This window comes from Amblyraja radiata, chromosome 8, assembly GCF_010909765.2.
Source record: "Amblyraja radiata isolate CabotCenter1 chromosome 8, sAmbRad1.1.pri, whole genome shotgun sequence".
Classification (NCBI taxonomy): domain Eukaryota; kingdom Metazoa; phylum Chordata; class Chondrichthyes; order Rajiformes; family Rajidae; genus Amblyraja; species Amblyraja radiata.
Genome location: NC_045963.1, coordinates 75,010,838 through 75,037,499, shown reverse-complemented (window position 1 = coordinate 75,037,499; position 26,662 = coordinate 75,010,838). Strand labels below are relative to the sequence as shown.

The 26,662-nt window shown below is 46.0% G+C and overlaps 1 protein-coding gene across 1 annotated transcript; it reads right to left on the bottom strand.

The window, feature by feature from the left end:
* Nucleotides 1-8,130: 8,130 nt before the first annotated feature.
* lamp5 (lysosomal associated membrane protein family member 5) lies at nt 8,131-26,174 on the bottom strand. Its single transcript, XM_033026238.1, has 6 exons — nt 25,630-26,174; nt 22,754-22,926; nt 22,081-22,212; nt 20,349-20,454; nt 17,026-17,214; nt 8,131-8,742 (listed from the first exon to the last, which is right to left on the bottom strand). The coding sequence occupies exons 1-6, from the start codon at nt 25,688-25,690 to the stop codon at nt 8,564-8,566; spliced, it is 840 nt and encodes a 279-aa protein (XP_032882129.1). The 5' UTR covers nt 25,691-26,174; the 3' UTR covers nt 8,131-8,563.
* Nucleotides 26,175-26,662: the final 488 nt, after the last annotated feature.

The following is a 26,662-nucleotide window of genomic DNA, read 5'->3' as shown; positions in this document are numbered from 1 at the left end:
CCTCATACAAATTCACTGGCTTCCCATCTCCCACCGGATCACCTACAAAATCCTGATCCTCACCTACAAAGCCCTCCACCATCTGGCCCCCCCATATGTCACTGACCTCCTCTCCCCCTACCAACCCTCATGGTCCCTCAGATCCACATCAGCCGGTCTCCTCTCCATCCACAAGTCCAACCTCCGCAGTTTTGGGGACAGAGCCTTCTCCAGGGCAGCTCCCAGGCTCTGGAACTACCTCCCCCAACTGATCCGCAATTCCGTGTCCCTCACCATCTTCCAGTCCCGCCTCAAGACCCATCTCTTCACCTCTGCCTATCCTTAGCCCCACGTCCCCCTCCCTTTTCATCTGTGAATTAATTACCTCATACTGTGTTTTGTATTGAATTCTGTCTTTACTTTGTGTACTAGTCATGTCTCTACTATTTATTTCATTCCCCTTACATGTATTTCCTCTACCTGCTAAATTTTTGTAAGGTGTCCTTGAGACTCTTGAAAGGCGCCCATAAATAAAATTTATTATTATTATTATTAAACAGCACCGGAGGTCAGGATTGAACCAGGATCGCTGGCACTATAAGGCAGCAACTCTACCACGGTGCCATTTTAAACAAGCCAATGGTTGTGTTGTGAAATGTGTTTCAACTTTCTTCTCTGGTTGAGCATTAATTAAAACAGACCTAAAGGAATCAACAGACGTATAGTTAGGAGCTAATGATCAGCTGTGCTGCAAAGACAAGTCATGTTTTTTCCAAAACACACCCCTGTTGCAGACATGTTGTGTTCCTCACTAATAATATATTAGCAGAAATGTTGGCCATTGCCAAAGGAGGAACTGCACAAACTCCTCGAGAGCACCGGACTGGTGGCAGAACACAAGTGAAATAAACAAGAACTTTTGGTGTCAAATGCCATTTAAAGCTTTTAAGAAGGAACTGCAGATGCTGGAAAATCGAAGGTACACAAAAAAAAACTGCGGGTGCAGCAGCATCTATGGAGCGAAGGAGATAGGCAACGTTTCGGGCCGAAACCCTTCACCATCTTAAAGCTATTTGAAAATGTAATCTAGTCGAAGCAAATGAAAGGGCAATATCACAATATTGAGTCCATGCAGGTACACGGGGTGGATATATTGGACTCACCTCAAGGTTTTAGTGTAATTTACATAGAGGTAATGCATTTGCATTATTAAATAGGATTGTGCCAAGAATCCTGCTGGAAAAATATTACATAAAACTATAGGTACATTGTTTTTCTAGTTGTACTACACTTGCCCTCCTCGCCCGGCAGGTGGGACGAGTGTAGATGGGACATGTTGGTGGATGTGGGCAAGTTGGGCTGAAGGGCCTGTATCCACACTGTATCACCTCCACACTATGACCTCCATCAAGATCCCCAACTTGGTGCTAACTATATTTCTCTCTTCAGCAAGTGTGGGTTGTCTTTTGTCTTTCCAATATTCCCCTATACTAATATCATCATAATAATACTTTATTAGCCCAGTATGTTTTGCAACATACGGGGGATTTTCATTTGTCATACAGTCATATCAATAAAAGGCAACAGAACACACAAAATACATTTTAACATAAACATCCACCACAGTGACTCCTCCACATTCCTCCCTGTGAAGGAAAGCGAAAAAAAAGTTAAAACTTCTTCCCTTCTTTGTTCTATGGCGGTCAGGGGCCTCGAGCCTTCCGTTGACAGGACGATCTTGGCTCCCGTAGCCGGCAGTCAGACCCTCAGCGTCGGGGCGATCAAGTTCCCGCATCGGGAGGGGGGGGGATCTCAGCTTCCCCGCGCCGGGCGATCAGACCCCGGGTCGTGGATGGTCGAACCTCCAGCAACTTTGGAGCTTCCTGACATCAGTCTCTACCCGAGACTGCGAGCTCCTCGATGTTGGAATCCGCAGGCTGTGGTTGTAGCGTCGATCCCAGGCAAGGGATCACAGGCTCCAATGGTAACTCCATGTCCCCGCAGAGGGGTTCAAAGTCAGTCCCGAGCAAGGCCGCCAGCTCCATGATGTTAGGCCACAGAACGACCAGCGATACGATCCGGAAAACAATCGCATCTCTGGCAAGGTACGAGACTGAAAACATTTCCCCTCGACCTCCTCCGTCACCCCCCACATAAAACAAACCAGAGAACATGAACACATACTTTTGAAATCACACTAAAAATAACAAAAAAGACGAAAAAACAGACAGACCGTTGGCGAAGCTACCATGGCGAGGAATGGGATCAAAACATTATATTTAATTATAGATATCTTCAAAGGTCCTGACTTAAGAAGGGGGTTGTAGTTGCAATGGGAAGCATTTCAGAGATAGTTGACTGGTTGAGTTTGGTGATTTAAAGGCTGGTAGCCTGAGGAAATGGTGAGGAATTTTGGGCCATTCTCACTAAAGTTTAGCACGAGAGGTGGTCTTCTCCAAAGGTAAGATTCTGAGGGGGCTTCACAGAGGGATGGCTTGAGAAGATATCTTCCCCCCTCCTACCTCGGGGCCATGGTTTCAGAAGAAGGGGGTGCCCATTTAAGAGCGAGAGGAGGAGAAAGTTCTCCCCCTTGAGGAAGGTGAGTCTATGAGATTCTTCACCTTGAGCGGTCGAGTCACTGAATACATTCAAGACTAAATGTAGAAACAATGAACTGCAGATGCTGGTTTTTCCAAAGATAGACAGGCACATTGTGCTGGGCAAACTCAGCGGGTCAGGCAGCATCTCTGGAGGAAAAGGATAGGTAACGTTTTGGGGCGGGACCATTCTTCTGACACAATAGTGAGACTGGGGCATTTTTGTCTATAGAGGGGTTGTTGATTACAGCATTGATTAGGAATGTGAAGCTGATACCAAGTTCTGATTAGCCCTGATGGAAGGACCACTCCTCTGCCTTTCAATCCCAGTTTCAATGCAACAGGAGGAGAGTACGGTAGTGCAAGGCTTGGATGAAGTGGACTCGGAGAGGATGTTTCCACTAGTGGAGGTGACTGGGACAAGCCTCAAAATTAGAGGATGTTCTTTAAGAAGGAGATGAGGAGAAATGTCTTTAGTCAGAGGGTGGTGAATTTGTGGAATTCTTTACCACAGAGGCTGTGGAGGGCAAGTCAAGTGGATATTTTTAAGACAGAGATAGATAGATTCTTGATTAGTACAGGTGTCAGAGGTTATGGGGAGAAGGCAGGAGAATGGGGTTAGGAGCGAGAGATGTATCAGCCATGATTGTTAAAGAAGGAACTGCAGATGATGGAAAATCGAAGGTACACAAAAATGCTGGAGAAACTCAGCGGGTGCAGCAGCATCTATGGAGCGAAGGAGATAGGCAACGTTTCGGGCCGAACCCCTTCTTCAGACCATGATTGAATGGCAGAGTAGACTTGATGGGCCGAATGGATTAATTCTACTCCTATTCCTTATCACCTGGGATTTGGATCGTGACTGAAATACACTGAATTATGTTGACAAGTAGATTAGTTCCTCGCAGATTTAGCACCTGATTAAACTGGGTGGAGATAAACTTACTACCCAGCGGTATGAACATTGATTTCTCTCATTTCAAGTAACTCCTGCATTCCCTCTCCCTGATGGGGGACATCTGGTGGCGCTGTTGATGGCTGCCTCCACCTGCAGTCTGTTTGTCTTTTTATTTATTGTAATTTTTAGTATGTTTAAAGTATGTTTTTGGGTTTTTGTTTAGTATTTTATGTGGGGGAGAGAGTAGGGTAATGGGGAAACCGTCCTTCAGTCACTTCCTGGCGAGGGCGTGACTATTATCCGAGTCGCTCCCTCGCCCCCCTCCTCGCAGTCTACCAACTGGATTAGACAATAGACAATAGGTGCAGGAGTAGGCCATTGGCCTTTCGAGCCGGCACCGCCATTCAATGTGATCATTGTATTGTATTGTATTGTATTGTATTGTATTGTATTGTATTGTATTCAATTTATTGTCATTGTCTCAATTAGAGACAACGAGACAATGACAATAAATTGAATAAATCATCCCCAATCATTACCCCGTTCCTGCCTTCCTTCATAATTAAAAATATCGCTAACCGTACGTGGGTTTTGAATTACATTTTACTCAGATGCAAGCCAAGGAATGGCATAATTGTTAGCTGTTAATTGGACATAATCAACCTCAGCAAATTGACAATATCCTATTGAAAGGGAGTGGGTGTTTAAGTTGTCAAGACATTTTATTATTTGCCAAAATATACATCTCAATAGCATAATGATAGAAGACTTACTTTTCCACACACCAATCGTACCTCTGGAGATTTTTTAATGATAAATTTAGCTTCAGAAGCTTTTTTCTTTTTGCATGTAAAAACCCACTTCAGAACCATGGGTGATTTAAAAATTTTACAGCCGGATTTATCACGTCTGAAACTTTTTAGATACCAAAGGAAACAAGAAAAAACACACATAATGCCTCACTGTTGATGAATGCAGTGAGCAAACGCGATAATTCCCAATATTTTCAATCTTGATATCTGCACGGCCAATGTTCGCCAAGCACTTTACCTGTCGTTGTCCCTTCAGCTGCCACTTCTCTCTACCTTCATTTCTCCTCACTTTTGGAATTCTGAAGTCGGATAGATGTCTCTCACGCTTGCCCCGATTTCCATGAAGGTGAGGATTAAGGAGGGGAAAGAAGCCTATAGGTTCAAATTGGAACGACAGCTGCAGCAAGATGGTGTGAAGCAGGTATGGGCTGGAATGCGAAAGATCACGGGCATGAAGCAGAATGGTGGTACACTGCCTGATGGTGAACAGAGTCTGGCTGATGATCTGAACAGATTCTTCAACAGATTCGACGGCTCCACACCACCCCAGCCTCCCCCACCTGGTCTGCTGACCATTGCTGCTTCCTCTCCACCTCCCATCCCTCTCTCCATCACTCCTGAGATGTCACCTGTACGGAGTCCCCTCTTTCCACCTCCCACTCCACCGGCAGCCCCACCCATGACTCTTCATACTGCTCAGGTCAAGGTGATGCTGGACAGACTGAAGCCAGGGAAGGCAGTGGGGCCTGATGACACCAGCCCAAGGCTACTGAAGACTTGCTCTTCAGAGCTGTGTGGTATTCTAACACACCTGTTCAACCTGAGCTTGCGTCTACAGAGGGTTCCAAGGCTGTGGAAAACATCTTGCCTGGTACCTGTTCCAAAGAAGACCCATCCCACTCTCTACAATGACTACAGACCAGTAGCGCTCACTTCACATATAATGAAGACATTTGAGAGACTTGTCCTTTCCTACATCAGGACTAGTGTGTCAAATCACATGGATCCTTTACAGTTTGCATATCAGCCTAACATCAGTGTCGATGATGCCCTCATTTACATGCTGCAGAGGGTGTACACACATTTGGACACTACTGATGCATCTGTAAGGATTACTTTTTTTGACTTTTCAAGCGCCTTCAACACTATTCAGCCCCGACTGCTAGGGGAGAAGATGGAGAAGATGAAAGTGGATCCATCACTGGTACTGTGGTGTTTGGATTACCTTTCCCTCAGACCACAGTACGTGCGCCTACAGAACAGTGTCTCGGGCACCATCTTGAGCAACACAGGGGCTCCACAAGGAACTGTGCTGGCTCCGTTCCTGTTTACCATCTACACAGCGGATCTCCAATGTAACACCAACAGCTGCTTTTTGCAGAAGTTTTCGGATGATACAGCTGTTGTCGGCCTCATTAAAGGGGGCAATGAGGAGGAATACAGAGACATAATAAGTAACTTTGTGGAGTGGAGCGCACACAATAACCTCCATCTTAACACCAAAAAAACAAAGGAGATAGTGGTGGACTTCAGGAGGGGGAGGAGGAGGACTCAAGCAACGCCGATCACCATTAAGGGCACTGAGGTGGAGGTGGTCGCTAATCACAGGTACCTTGGGGTGCAGCTTGACAGTGAGCTGAACTGGAAGTGTCATATGGAGGCGGTGTACAGGAAGGGACAAAGCCGACTGTATTTTTTAAGGAGGCTGAGGTCATTTAATATCTGCCAACCCCTACTGTGCAGTGTCTACCATTCAGTGGTGGCCAGTGCTCTGTTTTTTGCTGTGGCCTGTTGGGGAGATGGCGCCCGTATAGCGGATAAAAACAGACTGGACAAACTAATCAGGAAGGCCGGCTCAGTGGTCGGGGCTGAGCAACGAACGGTCCAGCAGGTGGCAGAGGCCAGAACTCTAAATAAACTAGGTTCTATAATGACAAACCCCACTCACCCACTCCATGCCCTGAAGGTGATCAAGAGCAGCATCTTCAGTCAGAGGCTGATTGCACCAATGTGCAAAACGGAGAGATACAGGAAGTCCTGTTTACCAGCTGCTATAAGACTTTATAATGAGCATAAATAACTGCACTTTTTTTAAATTAATTGTATTTTAACTTGTATTTTAACGTATTTTAACTTGTTATGTATGAAAGCCTTTTGAGGAAATGTGTGGTGTTATGTTTGTCTTGAAGCTGTCGTGGCACTGTAATTTCCTGAAAAGGATTATTAAAGGAATAATCAATCATTATTTACAGCGCAAAAAATGACCATTTCAGCGTTTTTAACGGGGCAGAAATTACGCGTTTCATGTATTAACAGTGTATGCCGGAAGCTGCCATGTACTCCACATGGATTGAGCTGCTCACGCCCTTTGACCTGATGACCTTGCGTGCAACCCCCCTATATGAGGGAATTTCATTTAGTTAATTGGCTAAGACGTTCTGATCGACAATAAAGTAACGCGCGCAGTCTTTAATGGCGACACGGGGGCGCAGCGGTAGAGTTGTTGCCTTGCAGCGCCAGAGACCTGGGTTCGATCCCGACTACGGGCGCTGTCTGTACGGAGTTTGTACGTTCTCCCCGCGACCTGCGTGGGTTTTCTCCGAGATCTTCGGTTTCCTCCCACACTCCAGAGACGTGCAGGTTTGTCTGTTTATTGGCTTGGTATAAATGTAAATTGCCCCTAGTGTGTGTAGGATAGTGTTAATGTGCGGGGATCGCTGGTCGGCGCGGAGTCGATGGGCCGAAGGACCTGTTCCCGCGCTGTTTTTCTACACAAAACAAAAACTAATCAAAGAAAAAGGCTTCAGTTTATTTCCATAGTAGACTTCCATTCAAAATCATTGATTAAGCAACGATATATATATATTTTTCTATTAAGGTTGTGCTTGTAAGAGTTTCTCGAAGAGCCTGTTTCCGCGCTGTATCTATGAAGTAAACTAAACTACACGAAACATGGCCATTCCAGCGAAGCAAGTGTCTAAAAATAACCAAACTTCCCCAAAATTTGGAAAGGAAAGATTTCATGCTATAATCGGATCTCTGCTACTCTCGTGATGTCTCGCTCGGTCATTTGTTCTTACGTGAGTGCGTCCGTACTTTGTGTAAGGTTTTGCAGAAAGTCCACAACGTTTGCTTGGAATCGATGTACACGCAAAGCCCGAAACTTAAAACAAGAGCAAACTGCTTTCCAAATTAAAACGTATATCTGTGTATCTAAGATATCGTGACTATCCAAAGAAAATGGTTTCAGTTTCATTCTATGGTAGACTTCCTTTCAAAATCATTAATTAGAGCAACTCTATATTGTTTACTATCAGGGTGCTCTAGTTTCCCTCTCCCCTGACCCTCAGTCTGAACAAGGGTCTCGACCCGAAACGTCACCTATTCCTTCTCTCCAGAGATGCTGCCTGTCCCGCTGAGTTACTCCAGCATTTTGTGTCTATCTTCCATTCAGCAGATGGACGCAAAATGCTGGAGTAACTCGGCGGGTCAGGCAGCATCTCTGGAGAAAAGGAATAGGTGGCGTTTGGGGTCGTGATTTAGCAGGTGGCGTGTAAATGATCTTTCCTGTCCCACGGTACGAGTTCATTCCAAGAGCTCTCCCGAGTTTAAAAAAAATCAAACTCGTGGTAAGCACGGAGAATGAACGTAGCGGGTACGCCGGAGCTCGGGGACGTCTCTTAGCGGCTCGTAACGCTAACGGCAGGTACTCGGGAAGACTCGCTAACGGCAGGTAAGCACGGGAAGACTCGTGAAGATTTTTCAACATGTTGAAAAATGTCCACGAGAGCCCCGAGTACCGACGAACGGCCATTACCGTAAATCTCCGAGTTCGAATCAGGACAAACTCGGGAGAGCTCTTGAAATGAACTCGTAACGTGGGACAGGGGTAAGTCAGATCCCATCTTGCAAAATGCGCCAGTCTCTATATAACTGGAGCAAAGGTAAGAAGCTCCCATACCCCACGCTAATCACCAAACGCTACTAGGATTAGGTTACTAATGTCGCAGTTTAATGGTTTTGTTCACATTCTGTTATTGTTGCGAGCTGTGAAGAGATTGCTGAGTTTTATTTTTTGGTTTGGCACCAGTTATGGTGCGGTGCTAATCACTAAACAAGCGCCTAAATATGTACAGCAACAGCCCCCGGGGCGTTTAATTATGTGTTTCGCCAAATTTCAACAAAACAAAACAAAAAATATATATATTATCCCCTGACGTGCTTCTTTGTTGGTTTCCGTTACATTGCAGCGACTCACTGCGCTGGGAATGACCCCGCTACATGTGCTTGTACTCGGATCTGTCCCTGGGTATCTGGGCCTGGGTGGCCGCCGTGAGTTTATGGTGGATGTGATAGACGGCGAGGATCACCACGATGAGCAGTCCCAGAGTCAGCCCCAGTATCAGCGGCAGGATCTCCTCCAGCTCCTCCTGTTGGTCAACCACGCAAGTGGAGGCTGCAGGGAAAATCAACGGCATGGTGTTAAACCCAGAACGCAGGCACGGTTCATGAGTGGTTTATTGCCAGATGTCACCACATGCAACACTATTTATATTTACTGACAGCTGCATAACCGATAGGTGAACATATTGCCCTATAAATATTAGAATACACATGTGTGTGTTTGTGCATGTGCATTTATACATATGTGTATGTATTTACACAGATACATGTGTGCATGTGTATATATGTCCGTGTGTGTATATATGTATGTGTGCATATATATATATGTCTATATATATATGTGTGTGTGTGTGTGTATATATGTGTGTATGTGCGTGTTTATACATGTGTGGCTGTATATGTGCGTATGTATATATATGCGTGTGGGTATATGTGTGTAGGTGTATGTGTGTGTGTATGTGTATTTATATTTGTGTGTGTGTATATATGTGTAGTGTATATAAATGGGTATGTGGGTGTTTGTATATGTGGGTGTATATATATATATGTGTGTGTGTGTGTGTGTATGTATATATATATGTGTGTGTGTGTGTGTATATATATGTGTGTGCGTATGTATGTGTATATATGTATATATATATGTGTATGTTTGTATATACATATATATGTGTGTGCATACATATATATATGTGTGTGTATATGTGTATGTATGTATACGTGTGTGTGTATATATATATGTGTATGTGTATATATACGTGCATGTGTGTATGATTGGGGATGAACGGGGTACTGATTGGGGATGATCAGCCATGATCACATTGAATGGCGGTGCTGGCTCAAAGGGCCGAATGGCCTAATCCTGCACGTATTGTCTATATATGTGTATGTGTGTGTATATGTGTATGTGTGTTTAGATATATATATATGTATATATATATATGTGTGTATGTGTATGTGTGTATATATGTATATATCTGCATGTATATATATATATGTGTGTGTGTGTGTCTATGTTCATGAGTATATATATATATGTGTGTGTGTATGTGTGTATATATATGTGTGTGTCTGTGCATGTGTGTATGTGTGTGTATACAGTGCATTCAAAAAGTATTCAGACCCCTTCACCTTTTCCACATTTTGTTATGTTACAGCCTTATTTTAAAAATTCTTTTTTTTTTATCATCAATCTACACACAATACCCCAGAATGATGAAGCGAAAACAGGTGTTTAGAAATTTTTGCAAAGTAATTAAAATTAAATAACTGAAATATCACATTTACATAAGTATTCAGACCCTTTGCTATGACACTCAAAATTCAAGTCAAGTTTATCAAGTCAAGTTTGTTCGTCACATACACATACGAGTTGTGCAGTGAAATGAAATTGAGCTTAGGTTCATCCTGTTTCCATTGATTATCCTTGAGATGTTTCTACAACTTGACTGGAGTCCACCAGTGGTAAATTAAATTGATTGGACATGATTTGGAAAGGCACACACCTGTCTATATAAGGTCCCACAGTTGACAGTGCATGTCAGAGCAAAAACCAAGCCATGAAGACGAAGGAATTGTCCGTAGACCTCCGAGGCAGGATTATGTCGAGACACAGATCTGGGGAAGGGTATAAAACAATTTCTGCAACATTGCAGGTCCCGTAGAGCACAGTGGCGTCCGTCATTCTTAAATGGACGAACTTTGGAACCACCAGGATTCGTCATAGAGCTGGCCGCCCGCCCAAACTGAGCAATCGGGGGAGAAGGGCCTTGGTCAGGGGGGTGACCAAGAACCCGATGGTCACTCTGACAGAGCTCCAGAGTTCCTCTGTGGAGATGGGAGAACCTTCTAGAAGGACAGCTATATCTGCAGCACTCCACCAACCAGGCCTTCATGGTAGAGTGGCCAGACAGAAGCCACTCCTCAGTAAAAGCAGGGCTGCCAACTCTCACGCTTTCGGCGTGAGACTCACGCCCTGGAGCAATTTCTCACGCCCTCACGCTCACGGCCGAGTTCTCACGCTGAGTTCAGTCCCTGCGCAATTTGTCCCTTAGCGCCACGTGCCAGGGATCTGTGCGGTCCGGGGAAGCGCGTCAGTTGGCGGCTGTGAGTGACGTCGCGCCTCTTCTCTTTCTTGGTTGGATGTGCAGCCGCCGACAACATGAAGCAGCCGGAGATGGAACTAACCAGGAGAATCAGTTGTAAAACCTGGGGGGGTGGGGGGGGGGGGGTGTTTCGGAATGGCCATGGATTATTAATTAAGTATAAATACGAGGAGTCCTCAGTAGTGTGTTTAGATCTTTTGCAAACTGTTCCCAATATGCAATATACGGGTTTTGGGCCCGTAACCCGAAAAACCGCGGGGTTTTTTTTCCAATTCGTTTTTTGCGGGGTCGGGGCAGGCGAGCCGACCTGAGAACTGCGGCCAGTCCCTGGGACGCGAGCTGATCTGGGAACGGCAGCCAGTCCCTGGGCACGCAGAATGCCAACTTAATCATCATGGACAAATTGGGCCAGCCATGTACATGTTGCATAACTGACTCTATACAGATCTGAATGGGCTTAAAATTACCATTTAAGCCAAATTGCTCCCACTTTCCACATTTTGAATCTTGAGATCAATATCCCTGTGTTATTTAACAGCGTTAAAGTACTTATGAGGTAGTCAGGAAAGGGAACATGTTTTTTGTTAGTTTGCTTTAATTTGTTAGTTGATTGTTAGTTGACTGCCATAATTTCTGAAATGGTCTTAAAGTAACTTAACTGTTATAGAGCAGTAATAAGTGATTTTTGTCCAAACAGTTTGAACTTGTATAAAATGTTTGTATTATTATTAGTGTGTATGAACAGTGAACAGGGCTGCCAACTCTCACGCTTTGAGCGTGAGAATCACGCCCTCAGGCAAACTCTCACGCCCTCACGCTGATCAGAAATTTATCACGCTCTGTGGTGAGAAATTCTGTGATCAACAAAAATGTCAAAACTCAGATAAACTGCATGGTCCGCGGGTGTTGGAGAGCCGGGGCTGAGGGAGGGATGGAAGCAGCGGGCGGATACAGATGCGGGGAGCCGGGGCTGGTGAGTTTGCGGGGCTGACGAGTATTTGCGCGGCTAGCGAGTCGCTCGCTGCAGCTTCGGCCATGGAGCGCTCCGGACAGTGCGAGTGTCCCGGGCCGTCGGAGGCGTTGGAAGCGCCGCTGCCGCGAGAGTCTCTGTGCCGAAGGGACAGACTCTCAAAGGGAGGTGGAGAGAGAGAGAGGGGGGAAGGAGACAGGGAGACAGTGGGGAGAGAGAGGGGGGGGGGTGAGAGGAGACAGTGGGGAGAGACAGGGGGGGGCAGGGAATGAATGGAGAGAGAGAAGAGGGAGAGGGGAAAGAGGTAGGGGAGAAAGGGGGGGGAGAGTGAGGTGGGAGAGGGGGGGAAGAGAGAGAGGGGTGAGAGGGGGAAGAGAGAGGGGTGGTAAAAGAGAGAGGGGGAAGAGGGAGAGAGGGGGGAGGAGAGAAACGGGGAAAGAGAGAGATGGGGGGGCAAAGAGAAAGAGGAGATAGAGACAGAGGAGAAAGAGAGATGGGAGAGAGAGCCAGGGGGAGAGTGAGGTGGGATGGAGATATGGGGGAGAGAGAGAGAGGAGGAAAGAGAGATGAGAGAGAGAGAGAGCGAGGGGGGGAGAGAGAGAGTGAGAGGAGAGGGGAGAGGGGAGAGTGTGTGGAGAGGGAGAGGGAGAGAGGGGGAGATAGAAAGGGAGGAAGAAAGAGAGAGAGGGGGCAGAGAGAGGGGGACGCGAGGGGGGGAGAGAGGAGAGAGAGAGGGGGGGATGGAGAGAAGAGGGGGAGAGAGAGAAGAAAGAGAGGGGGGAAAGAGAGGGGAGAGAGAGTTAGGGGAAAGAGAGGGGAGAGAGAGGGAGAGGGGGGAGAGAGGGGGGAGAGCGAGGTGGGACGGGGGAGAGTGAGGTGGGATGGAGAGAGGGGGAAGAGAGAGAGGGGGGAGAGAGGAGAGAGAGAGAGGGGAAACAGAGATGGAGGGGAGAGAGAGAGAGGGGGGTTGAGAGGAGAGAGAGTGCATCCTGGAGGACAACCAGTGGCTGCTGGAAGTAAGTACCAAGCACTGGGTAGATACGGTGGAAGCAAGTGGACTTCAAATGGGGGTGGTTGGTGAAAGCACCCTGCTTGCCTGCTAGATTTTCACTTACTGTAACTGCAGGAAAAATGTTCCCGATGTTGGGGGCGTTCAGAACCATGGGTCACAGTTTAAGAATAAAGGGGGGGGCCAGTTAGGACTGAGATGAGAACAAACTTTCTTCACGCAGAGAGTTGTGAATCTGTGGAATTCTCTGCCACAGAAGGCAGTGCAGGCCAATTCACTGGATGTTTTCAAGAGAGAGTTACATTTAATTCTTGGGGCTAACGACATCAAGGGATATGGGGAAAAAACAGGAAAGAGGTACTGATTTTAGATGAATAGCCATGATCATATTGAATGGCAGTGCTGGCTCGAAGGGCCGATGGCCTATTCCTGCACCTATTTTCTATGTTTCTATGCTTGAGCATATGGCAATAAAACTCGATTACTTGATTTTGAAGCATTCATGCATGGTGGAGGTATAATGTAGTCATAGAGTGATACAGTGTAAAAACAGGCCCTTCGGTGCAACTTGCCCACACCCGCCAACATGTCCCAGCTACGCCACCTGCTTTTGGTCCATACCTCCAAACCTGTCCTATCCATGTATCAATCTAACTTTTTCTTAAATGTTGGGATGGTCCCTGCCTCAACTACCTCCTCTGGCAGCTTGTTCCATACACCCATCACCCTTTGTGTGGATAAAGTTACCCCTTAAAAAGTTACCTCTTAAAAATACTTCATACAAAAAACATTGAAATCATATAACTATATAACAATTACAGCACGGAAACAGGCCATCTCGGCCCTACAAGTCCGTGCCGAACAATTATTTTCCCTTAGTCCCACCTGCCTGCACTCATACCATAACCCTCCATTCCCTTCTCATCCATATGCCTATCCAATTTATTTTTAAATGATACCAACGAACCTGCCTCCACCACTTCCACTGGAAGCTCATTCCACACCGCTACCACTCTCTGAGTAAAGAAGTTCCCCCTCATGTTACCCCTAAACTTCTGTCCCTTAATTCTGAAGTCATGTCATACTTCTACAGTGCACTAAAACATGATTTTAATGCATCAAATTTCAAAATGTTCCTACCCTTGGAGGGGGGACATCCTTCTTCCACACCCTCTCCCCACTCGGTTGCTCCACTCCCTCACCGGGTACCCCCAAGGCCAGTGGTCAGTGATCGCACAGCCTCCCCCTTTCAAAAACGCTCCAATCCAATTTAAAGCATATATATTGCATTCAAGTGTAAGTTAAAAGACTCGCTGCAGTATGCACCATATTGAACAATTCCAATGGGAGGGGGACACCCTCCTCTCCCCCCCCCCCCCCCCCCGGTCGCTATGCTCCCTCGGGCTTGGTCTCTCACAATCTCTCTCTCCCAACTCTCACCCAATATTGGCAGCCCTGGTAAAAGGCACATGACAGCCCACTTGGAGTTTCCCAAAAGGCACCTAAACAAGATTCTCTGGTCTGATGAAACCAAGATTGAACTCTTTGGCCTGAATGCCAAGTGTCACGTCTGGAGGAAACCAGGCACCGCTCATCACCTGGCCAATACCATACCTACGGTGAAGCATGGTGGTGGCAGCATCATGCTGTGGGGGATGTATTTCAGCGGCAGGAACTGGAAGACTAGTCAGGGTCAAGGGAAAGATGAACGGAGCAAAGTACAGAGAGATCCTTGATGAAAACCTGTTCCAGTGTGTTCTGGACCTCAGACTGAGGCGGAGGTTCACCTTCCAACAGGACAACGACCCTAAGCACACAGCCAAGACAACGTAGGAGTGGCTTTGTGACAAGTCTGTGCATGTCCTTGAGTGGCCCAGCCAGAGCCCGGACTTGAACCCGATCGAACATCTCTGGAGGGACCTGAAAATAGCTGTGCATCGACACTCCCCATCCAACCTGACACAGCTTGAGAGGATCTGCAGAGAAGAATGGGTGAAATTACCCAAATACAGATGTGCCAAGCTTGTAGCATCATACCCAAGAAGACTTGAGGCTGTAATCACTGCCAAAGGTGCCTCAACAAAGTACTGAGTAAAGGGTCTGAATACTTATGTATATGTGATATTTCAGTTATTTATTTTTAATTACTTTGCAAAATATTCTAAACACCTATTTTCGCTTTTTTACTATGGGGCATTGTGTATAGATTGATGATCAAAACAATGAATTTTAGAATAAGGCTGGAACAAAATGTGCAAAAAGTAAATGGGGTCTGAATACTTTCTTAATGCACTGTACATGTGTGTGTGAGTGTATGTGTATATATACAGTATTTGTGTATGTGTGTGTATGAGTGTATATATTTGTGTGTATGTGTATATATGTGTATGTGTGTCTGTGTATAGATATGTGTATGTGCATATACAGTATGTATATATGTATGTCTGGGTATATATATGTGTATGTGTGTGTTTATATACGTGCATGTGTTTGTGTTCGAGTGTATGTATGTGTGTATATATATGTGTGTGTGTGTGTGTATATATATGTGGATGTGTTTGTGTATGTATATATGTGTATGTGTGTGTGTGTATATATATATGTGTGTGTATATATATATATGTGTGTGTGTGTGTTTGTATATATATATGTGTGTGTGTGTGTGTGTGTGTGTGTGTGTGTGTGTGTGTGTGTGTGTGTGTGTGTGTATTCACACCTATACCCTTCCAAATCGCTAGTCTCCCTCTCCCCTGGCTCTCAGTCTGAAGAAGGGTCTCGACCCGAAACATCACCCATTCCTTCTCTCCAGAGGTGCTGCCTGTCCCGCTGGGTTACTCCAGCAGTTTCTGTCTATCTTCGGTGTAAACCAGCGTCTGCAGTTCATTCCTACACATTCCTTCCATATACATGCGACTCTCTTAAACGCCACTATCGAATCTGCCTCCACCACCACCCGTGGCAGCGCGTTCCAGGCACCCACCACCCTCTGTGTTACATACTTTCCCCACAAGGAACAGGCACGTAATTGTAGTACTCTGTAAATACCATAATACAGTGTGTGAGTGTATATATATATGTGTGTGTATAGAAAAATATGTGTGTGTATGTATATATATATGTATGTGTATGAATATATATGTATGCACGTGTATATGTATAAATATATATATTCTTCATTTTAATCACATTTAATTTTTAATTTTACCCTCTTAATTTTTTGCGCTATGCTCTCGTCTTTACATTGTATTGTGAAAAGTCATTCAGCCCATGCTTTAAACACCGATCACAAACTTAGCTCTCCATGCTCAAAGGGGGGACAAGCTTCCAGCGAGCCAACGGCCATCCACACTTCAGTAGAAGTTGCAATCACTGTCGTACAAAGCATTGTAATGGGCCTGTCCCACTTTAGGCGACTCTTTAGGCGACTGCCAGGGACTAGTTTTAATGGAATTCACCTACGGCACCTGGCGACAACCTACGACAGCAAAAATTGTCGCCACTGTCGCCGAAATATTTTCAACATATTGAAAAGTTTGCGGCAGTCACATGTAGTCGCCCAAAAAAATCGCCAAAGTGGGACAGGCCCATTAGGAGTGTAGAAAAACATGAAATGTAATTCTTCCCTCTCCTTGCTTCTCAAAAGAGAAGTTGTTACCAGCTCATAGAAACATAGAACATAGAAAATAGGTGCAGGAGTAGGCCATTCGGCCCTTCGAGCCTGCACCGCCATTCAATATGATCATGGCTGATCATCCAACTCAGTATCCCGTACCTGTCTTCTCTCCATATCCCCTGATCCCATTAGCCACAAGGGCCACATCAAACTCCCTCTTAAATATAGCCAATGAACTGTGGCCTCAACTACCTTCTGTGGCAGAGAATTCCAGAGATTCACCACTCTCTGTGTGAAAAATGTTTTTCTCATCTCGGTCCTAAAAGATTTCCCCCTTATCCTTAAACAGTGACCCCTTGTTCTGGACTTCCCCAACATCGGGAACAATCTTCCTGCATCTAGCCTGTCCAACCCCTTAAGAATTTTGTAAGTTTCTATAAGATTCCCCCCACAATCTTCTAAATATCCCCCCTCAATCTTCGAGCTGAATGGCATTTCAAAGAGAATCCCAAAAGGGAATAATCTTACTTTGAACTGTGTCCCTCTCACCTGAGGCCATATTATAGGTCGCAGTCGGCATGGGCTATTTGGAAAGGATTATCGGGCAGTGTGGTCTCACTGGTATGCAGGATATACTTCACCTTCACTGAATATGAAGTCACGCTTGAAGCCGAAGGGTTGCATGTGTATTTGAGATAGAAGGATGGCCACCACTTTCTGGTGGTCGCTGGAGATGACAGAGATGGTTTCCTGAGCATCGCACTTGTACGATTTCCCAAGCGGGGTGTGGAAGAGATGGAGGTGACGAGAGGTGGCCGTGTGTCTCCCAGCTGCAACAAGAAGGGAACAAATTCTTACGGAAAACAGACACAAAATGATAAGTATAGAATTTGATCTTAAGAGTTTTTAACCTTAATGTCAGCGGTAATTTAAAGGGTTCTTTCCATTTCAGTAGCTGCCTTATACTGAGGTGAACAAACGCACAAAAAGCTGGAGTTACTCAGCGGGACAGGAAGCATCTCTGGAGAGAAGGAATGGGTGACGTTTCAGGTATGGACCCTTCTACAAGGGTTTGGGAGGAACTGCACATGCCGGTTATACGTGGAAGATAGACACAATATGCTGGAGTAACTCAACGGGACAGGCAGTATCTCTGGAGAGAAGGAATGGGTGACGTTTCGGGTCGAGACCCTTCTTCAGACTGAGAAGTTTTCTCCGGGTGCTCTGATTTCCTCCCACATCCTAAAGACGGCAGGCTTGTCTGAAAAAGGGTCTCGACCCGAAACGTCACCCATTCCTCGTCTCCAGAGATGCCGTCCATCCCACTGAGTTACTCCAGCGTTTTGCTTCTAAATTATTACTGATGTTGTATTGTGTAATAGAGAGAATGCAATGACAAAATATTAAATTATCCAACGTTGGCTGAACGATATGTAAGGAGGAACCGCAGATGCTGGTTTAAACCGAAGGCAGACTCAAAAATGCTGGAGTAAATCAGCGGGACAGTCGGCGTCGCTGGACAGAAGGAATGGGAAACGTTTCAGGCCGCGACAAGCCCACTGTGGCTCCACGTTTCCTTGATTATTATTGCCTTTTTGCATCTATTCCATTTGTTGGTTCTAGGTACTGATCGGCTTTCTCAGTTCCCATTCCCCTGACTCTGTCTGAAGAAGGGTCTCGACAAGAAACGTCACCCATTCTTTTTTCCAGAGATGCTGCCTGAGAGATGCTGCCTTTCCCACTGAGTTACTCTGGCTTTTTGTGTCCATCATTAGCAGAAGGATCCTTACATTTTTTTTAATTTTTTTTTTAAATTCTATTTTATTTTTAATATGTTTTATTGTTTATTATTTATTTATTTTTATGATACTGACTGTAAAGGGAAATTCATTTCGTTGTCTCTAATTGAGACAATGACAATAAATTTGAATACAATACAATACAATACAATACAATATTGTCAAATGGACGGTGAAACAAGTATGTTTTGCATGCTATCCAATCAAATCAGATAATACCATACACAGATACAATCAAGTACAGTGGTTTCGCTTAGAGATACAGAAACGGGCCCTTCGACCCACTGAGTCCGAGCCGACCAGCGATCCACACACACACTAACACTATCCTGCACACTAGGGACAATTTTTACATTTACCAAGCCAATTAACCTGTACGGCTTTGGAGTGTGGAAGGAAACCAGAGCTCCTGGAGAAAACCCACGCAGGTCACGGGGAGAACGTACAAACTCCGTACAGACAGCACCCGTGGTCGAGATCAAACCCGGGTCTCTGGCGCTGCATTCGCTACAAGGCGGCAACTCTACCGCTGCGCCACCGTGACCGGTAGAGCGAAGGGGAAGATACAGAGCGCGGAATGTAGTTCTCAGCATTGTAGCGCACCAGTTCCAGGGACAAAGTCCAATGTCCACAATGGGGTAGAGGTGAATCGGACAGCGAATGGCATGTGGGTCTTTATAACAAGAGGAATCGAATATAGGAGCAAAGAGGTCCTTCTGCAGTTGTACAGAGCCCTAGTGAGACCACACCTGGAGTATTGTGTGCAGTTTTGGTCCCCTAATTTGAGGAAGGACATTCTTGCTATTGAGGGAGTGCAGCGTAGGTTTACAAGGTTAATTCCCGGGATGGCGGGACTGTCATATGCTGAGAGAATGGAGCAGCTGGGCTTGTACACTCTGGCGTTTAGAAGGATGAGAGGGCATCTCATTGAAACATATAAGATTGTTAAGGGTTTGGACATGCTAGAGGCAGGAAACATGTTCCCGATGTTGGGGGAGTCCAGAAGCAGGGGCCACAGTTTAAGAATAAGGACTAAGCCGTTTAGAACGGAGACGAGGAAACACTTTTTCTCACAGAGAGTGGTGAGTCTGTGGAATTCTCTGCCCTCTGAGGCAGAGAATTCCAATTATGATCGTTTTTAAGTCCATCTTTTATTTATTTTTAATTCGATATAATATTATGCCCCGAATAATCGTTCTGATCTACGTTTATACCGGGCTTGTTTGGCCTTTACAGCCAATATCACATCCTTGCTCAGAAATTGGGGTCCATAACATTTTGCACCAAATGACGGCGGACATTTGACAGGTATACTAAGGTATATCAAGTATATTACTCGGGAAATAAGACACAAAATGCTGGAATAGGAAAATACGGGACAAGCAGCATCTCTGGAGAGGACTAATGGGTGGCGTTCCCAGTCGAGACCCTTCTTCAGTCTGAGATGTCCAGAGATGCTGCCTGACCCGCTGAGTTACTCCAGCACTTTGTGTCTCTCTTCGGTGTAAACCAGCACCTGCAGCTCCTTCCTACACATAATCCTAGGGACTTCCTCTCAGTGATACGCGAAGACTATCTCTAGTTGGTAGGAATGAATCCAGACACACACACATGATGTGTGTGGGAAGGAACTGCCGATGTTGGCTTAAACCGAAGACATGAAAAGATGGACTCAATGGGTCAGAGAGCATCGCTGGAGGAAAGGAATAGGTGACATTTGGGATCGAGACCCTTCTTCAGAGTTTAGCATAAACCGCATCTAACAAAAGTGTAGCATTCTCTAACTTCAAGTGACCCTTGCTTTCCCTCTCTCTCCATCCCTCCCCCACCCTAGTTCCCCGACCAGTTTCACTGTCCTCCTGATTACATTTTATTTTGTATCCCGGGTTGTCAGCTTCCCCTCAGCTAACAAATATGTATTCTACATTTTCCTTTGATCTCTCGTTTTAACACCCCATCCTGCCATATCTCTGTGTCTCCCCCTCTCCCCTGACTCTCAGTCTGATGAAGGGTCTCGACCCGAAACGTCACCCACTCCTTCTCTCCAGAGACGCCGCGCCGGCCCCGTTGAGTTACTCCGGCATCTCGTGTCTATCTGTAAGTATACTCCGTGTTCAGACGAGCCATTGTAAGTCGCGTACATGAGTTATAAGGGGTTAACTCACGGTTCACCGAGTCTTTGAAGGGGCCGGATTCCGAGATATCATAATCGAACTGAACCTCATTGACTTTCCAGAAGTGGTCTTGCCGTGCGTTTCTATTGCGCGTTTCCTGCAAGGCCAGTTTATAGATTGCAATCACTTAATGATAACATATATGACAATCTTAGCAATAAAATCAACATAACGGGGTTTTAAACAAGAAAAATAGCAAATAAAAACACAGAAGGTTGGCTGTAGATGTCAGGTCAGTGGATATTTATAACATAGAAACATAGAAAATAGGTGCAAGAGGAGGCCAATCGGCTCTTCGAGCCAGCACCGCCATTCATTGTGATCATGGCTGATCATCCCCTATCAATAACCCGTGCCTGCCTTCTCCCCATATCCCTTGACTCCACTAGCCCCTAGAGGTCTATCTAACTCTCTCTTAAATCCATCCAGTGACTTGGCCTCCACTGCCCTCTGTGGCAGGGAATTCCATAAATTCACAACTCTCTGGGTGAAAACGTTTTTTCTCACCTCAGTCTTAAATGACCTCCCCTTTATTCTAAGACTGTGGCCCCTGGTTCTGGACTCGCCCAACACTGGGAACAAGGCGGAGATAGGCAGATTCTTGATCAGTACGGATGTCAGGGGTTATGGGGAGAAGGCAGGAGAATGGGGTTACATAGAAACATAGAAAATAGGTGCAGGAGGAGGCCATTCGGCCCTTCGAGCCAGCACCGCCATTCATTGTGATCATGGCTGATCGCTGAGAGGGTTGAGAGGGAAAGATAGATCAGCCACGATTGAATGGTGGAGTAGACCTGATGGGCCGAACGGCCTCATTCTACTCCTATCACTTATGAACTTATGAAAACGAGATGGCGATTTTGACGCAGAATTATGTCCACGCATTTCCTTTGACTCGCTTGTAACGTTGTACAAATATTTAACTGTCAGAGGAGTTACGTGAAACTTACAGTCAACAAGGAACTCCAGATGCTGGGATCTTCAGCAAAGCAGTGTGTCGGGCAGCAAGTGTGACTTGTCTTGGATTCCGTAGCCACCCAGAGAATAGATTCTCTCTTTATAAACCTCTATGAATCTTCTTGATTAGTACGGGTGTCAGGGGTTGTGTGGAGAAGGCAGGAGAATGGGATTAGGAGGGGGAGATCGATCAGCCATGATTGAATGGCGGAGTAGACTTGATGGGCCGAATGGCCAAATTCTGCTCCTAGAACTCATGAAGCCGTATTATTTTTGTTTATTATTATATTAATATAACCATTTTATTGTAGTTTTGCTTAGTCGACCACGTACAGTGAGAAGCTCTTTAGCTGCGTGCTATCCAGTTAGCGGAAAGACTATTCATGATGACAATCGAGCCATCCAGTGTACAGATAGATACAGGATAAAGGGAATAACGTTTGGTGCAAGGTAAAGTCCAGTATAGTCCGAGCGTCTCCAATGAGGTAGTTAGTAGTTCAGCACTGCTCTCTGGTTGTGGTAGGATGATTCAGTTGCCTGATAACAGCTGGGAAGAAACAGTCCCTGAATCTGGAGGTGTGCGTTTTCACACTTCTGTACCTTTTGCCCGCTGGGAGAGGGGAGGAAGAGGGAGTGGCCGTGGGTGAGACTGGTCCTTGTTGATGCTGCTGGTCTTGCCGAGGCAGCGTGAGGTGTAGATGGAGTCAATGGAAGGGGAAGGGGAGGGGAGGGAACAAATGAGTGCGGTAACTTTGATTTATTTTACCTGTACAAAGTTGAGTCTAAAACTGTACGCGTTGTCAGCCCATGAAATATGCAATTCTGATTCGTTTCGCCCGCATCTTCCTTTAACAGCGGCGCTTCGAGGGATGGAAATGTCAGCTTGTTCAGTAATGAGCTAAGAGCAAAGAAAAGTGCAAGCGAATTACATCGGGGTGGGCGGAAACGATAGACATTGTGGGTCAAATAAATAAATAAATGAGGGGCGAAATGTCCTGACCAACTAGTCCAATTAAAATATACAAAGCGATTATCTCAAGATCATAGTTTCAATGCAGATTTTTAAATTTAAATTTAAGTAATTAAGTAAAAATGGTGGCGCAGCGGTAGAGTTGCTGCCTCACAGCTCCAGAGGCCCGGGTTCGATCCTGACTACAGGTGCTGTCTGTACGGAGTTTGCACGTTCTCCCTGAGTGGGGTTGTTCTGAGATCTCCGGTTTCCTCCCACACTCCAAAAACGTCCAGGTTTGTAGGTTAACTGGCTTGGTATACATGTAGATTGTGCGTGGGGGTAGTGTTAGTGTGCGGGGGTCGCTGGTCAGCGCGGACTCGGTGGGCCGAAGGGCCTGTTTCCGCGCTGTGTCGCTAAATCTAAACTGGTTAACTCGTGCTTATTTCAATCAGGACATGATTGATGGTGTGTGTGGGTCCGTTCTTACATCCACGTAGTTACTGGCCCGGGCATCGTAGGACACAATGAATTTCGCTGCAAACTCAGCCATCAGGCACGTCGTGCCGTTTTCCCGGACCACGAAAATATCTTTATTGGGGTCATTGGAAAGACCCGAGAGATTCTCAGTCTCCTGTTCCCCGCCGACCCCCGGAAAGAGATCTGCAACCACAAAAAAATGGACACAATGACTCCCAATTCTCCAAAAGGCTCGATAAAGCACCCCGGCCACTTGCACAGAACATGCGAGGTAATTGTATTTAAAAAATAGAAATTGGTTGAAAAAAAACCTGAATATGTTAGTCATATGATATGCACCATTAACACAATCACCAAAGTCTTACACGGATTTGTGCCATTCTGCAAAACCAATAGGTCACTGAAAGAGGGTATATAGACAGAAGGAACGGGTGACGTTCCTTAACACGGGTTCATGTCTGAATAGACAATAGACAACAGGTGCAGGAGTAGGCCATTCGGCTCTTCGAGCCAGCACCGCCATTCAATGTGATCATGGCTGATCATCCCCAATCAGTACCCCGTTCCTGCAAACCTCCCCATATCCCCTGACTCCACTATCTTTAAGAGCCCTATCCAGCTCTCTCTTGAAAGCATCCAGAGAACCTGCCTCCACCGCCCTCTGAGGCAGAGAATTCCACAAGAAGACCCTTGAAGAAGGGTCTCGACCCGAAGCGTCACCCATTCCTTTTGGTAAATCTACCAAAACTCAATTTGGGTAAAACTACTCTACACCCTGTCCAAAGCATCGCATCTACATCCCTTCCTGCAACGGGGCGACCAGAACTGCCCACAATACTGCAAATGCAGTCTAACATAACATGATGTAGTTGCATCACGACTTGCTGACTCTTCCCGAGACAGACACAAAAAGCTGGAGTATAACACTATCCTACACACACTAGGGATAATTTACATGTATGTGTAAGGAAGAACTGCAGATGCTGGTTTAAGTCGAAGGTGGACACAAAATGCTGGAGTAACTCAGCGGGACAGGCAGCATCGCTGGAGAGAAGGAACGGGTGACGTTGCGGGTCGAGTGACTCCTTCTCTCCAGAGATGATTTAAAAAAATCAAAATATAGACTTTATTCGAGAAATAAATATATATACAATACATACAAAATTCCACCCGACGTTCTCGGAGGCTATACATACATACATACATACATACATACATACATACATACATACATACATACATACATACATACATACATACTTACATACATACATACATTGAGTACAGTTTCCCCAAATCACAATTTGACCCCACACCCTTGCCATTCATGTGGCCCACTGGCGTGGAATGCCTGTCCCGCTGAGTTACTCCAGCATTTCGTGTCTATCTTCGGTGTAAACCAACATCTGCAGTTCCCCCCCGACGCACAGTTCATTGAAAGGCTTGGATGTATTTGCAAGGGGACACATTAGCAAAGAATGCCTAATAACTTGGAGTATCTGCATGTGTGTACAATGGAGGGGGTGATGGCAACAGTGTCTGTGTAAACACTGCACAGTGTGGATGGTCGAATTGCATTTTGACATCCCAGGCAGTATTGCGGTGAAGTCTGTTGTAATTTACTGGGAAACGGATTCCCCGCACGTATTAAAAACCCTCACTTTTCAAGTCAAGAAATCCCATCCCAAACAGACTCCTCTTTTTTTTTGCAGCATTTTTCTTGCGTGTTATCTCTCCATCTGAATAATATTTCACAAACGTTCGCCAAGTCCGCGGGATTTGTCTGTGTGAAGACTGCAGTAGTTTGTCCCCCCCCCTCTCTCTCTATACTCTCCACAAAGATCAAAGACCCACCACCTCCACTCAACACCCAAGCCCTCGCTCTCTCCTATCACGAACTCTACTCTCCAAGCTCCTCTCTCCCCTCTCTCTCTCTCTCTCTATCTCTCCCTCTCCCTCCTATCCCCCACCCCTCATCCTCTCTCTCTCTCTCTCTCTCTTCTCTCTCTCTCTCTCTCTCTATCTATCTCTCTCTCCCCCCCCCCCCCCTCTCGCCCATCAAACGATCAGTGTAACCCGGTTTAAACCGAACATGTTACAAGTGAGATCGACACAAAATGCTGGAGTAACTCAGCGGGACAGGCAGCAGCATCTCTGAGAGAAGGAATGGGTGACGCTTCGGGTCGAGACCCTTCTTCAGACTGAGATTCAGGGGAGGGGGGGGGGGGGGGGGGAGACACAGAGATATGGAGGTGTAAGGTGTTTCTCTCCCCTGACTCTCAGTTTGAAGAAGGGTCCCGAGTCCCGACCCGAAACGTCACCCATTCCTTCTCTCCAGAGATGCTGCCTGACCCGCTGAGCTACCCCAGCATTTTGTGTCTATCTTCGGTTTAAACCAGCATCTGCAGTTCCTTCCTGCACATCATACAAATAAGGCCAGTCGCCCTATGTAAGGTGGACCTCGTCAATGACAACCTTTATGGTGCAACAGTAATATGTATTGGAGTGCTCAAGGGGTTAAGATGTATAACATAATAAAAATAATAATAATAATATATTTGATTGTCATTGCACATAGGTGCAACGAGATTTGGTATGCAGCTTCCATCCGATATCATAACTTGAACAATTAATAACATTTAGATAACATTTAGGTACCCCGAGAAACATGATGTATAACAGCACAAACCTCATTTCTATGGCACAAGCATTAACTAGTTAATGATAATTCGGTTTAAACCAGCATCTGCAGTTCCCTCTCTAGTTTTAATTATTGAGTTTACTCGTTGATATTTGGTTGTTGCATGTATATGCAATACAATTGTCCTTGGCATAAGTGGAGAGGTCTAATCCACGCTTGCCCGCCGCGCCGCCGCGTGTACTTACTGAGTATGAAGGCGATTACATGCAGTGCCGGCGTGAAGTGAAGCTTCCTCAGTGCTTCCATCGCCCGAGTCGTGGCCGGCCGGCGTGCCTGTGTGTGTTGTCCGCAGCGCTGGATGAGCTGGAAGCTCTGGTCAAAGGCAGGCAGGCAGGAAAACGCGGAACGGTTCAGAGCTCGCCGCTCAGGCCAGTCGCTCTAATTCCCAGCGCCGTGAGTCGAGATGTGGCTGAATGTCGAGCGTGTGTAGAGAGAGGTTTTTTTTTTTAAATCCTTCTTCTCTCCCTTCTCCCTCTCTCTCTTGAAATACGCAGGGCAGCGCTGAGGAATCCCAGAGTGGATTATTTGGTGCAGTGTGGCTGTGAGTGACTATATCACAGAGCAGCGCACCAACTCTGTGCTGGATAGAGGGGGAGAGAGAGATAGATAGAGAGAGAGGGTTGTAGCTTTGGCTCTGAGCTGCACAGCGCTGGCACTTTGTAACGGAGGTATTTGTGGAGGCTCCCAGCGGTGTGGACGGGGGGGAGAGAGGGGGGAGAGAGGGGGGTCAGTTCTCCGGTGTGCAGCGCTGCGGCAGAGTGCTATCTATCATCAGTAGCAACTCCAGCAATGAGCCACGCCGACGCATCGCCGGGGGGTCGCGGCTGCCTGCAGCCCACACACACACACACACATTGTAATGTCACGACTGCAAAAGAGTCTTAAAACTCGTGAAAGAATCATCTGTAAACCTGCACGACATTATCCTACCCCCTGTGGTTCCAAATGCACCATTCCTGAATTTGGACTCTAATTTTGCAAATGAGAATGGTTTCTTAAAAAAATCCTAAATATCTTTCCACGTTTGTCCATCGGTGGGTGTTAAATATAGATGTCATTCCACCGCTGTTTTAAACATGTTCTGTTTCATCTCTAGACAGCGGCCAACGTCTCTCTCATCTCACAGGATATTTTTACACGTTTCCCCCATTTCCCACACAGTATCAAACTCTAGGTCTCAAACTCCACCCATTCTCGCCGCAGTACTAATTGGACATC

Coding starts and splice junctions, on each gene's coding strand:
- lamp5 (XM_033026238.1), bottom strand. CDS start 25,690: ATGGAAGCACTGAGGAAGCTTCACTTCACGCCGGCACTGCATGTAATC. Junction 22,213..22,753: donor GGGCCAGTAACTACGTGGAT/GTAAGAACGGAC, acceptor CTTTGCTCTTAG/CTCATTACTGAACAAGCTGA. Junction 8,743..17,025: donor TGACTTCATATTCAGTGAAG/GTGAAGTATATC, acceptor TTTTCCCTGCAG/CCTCCACTTGCGTGGTTGAC.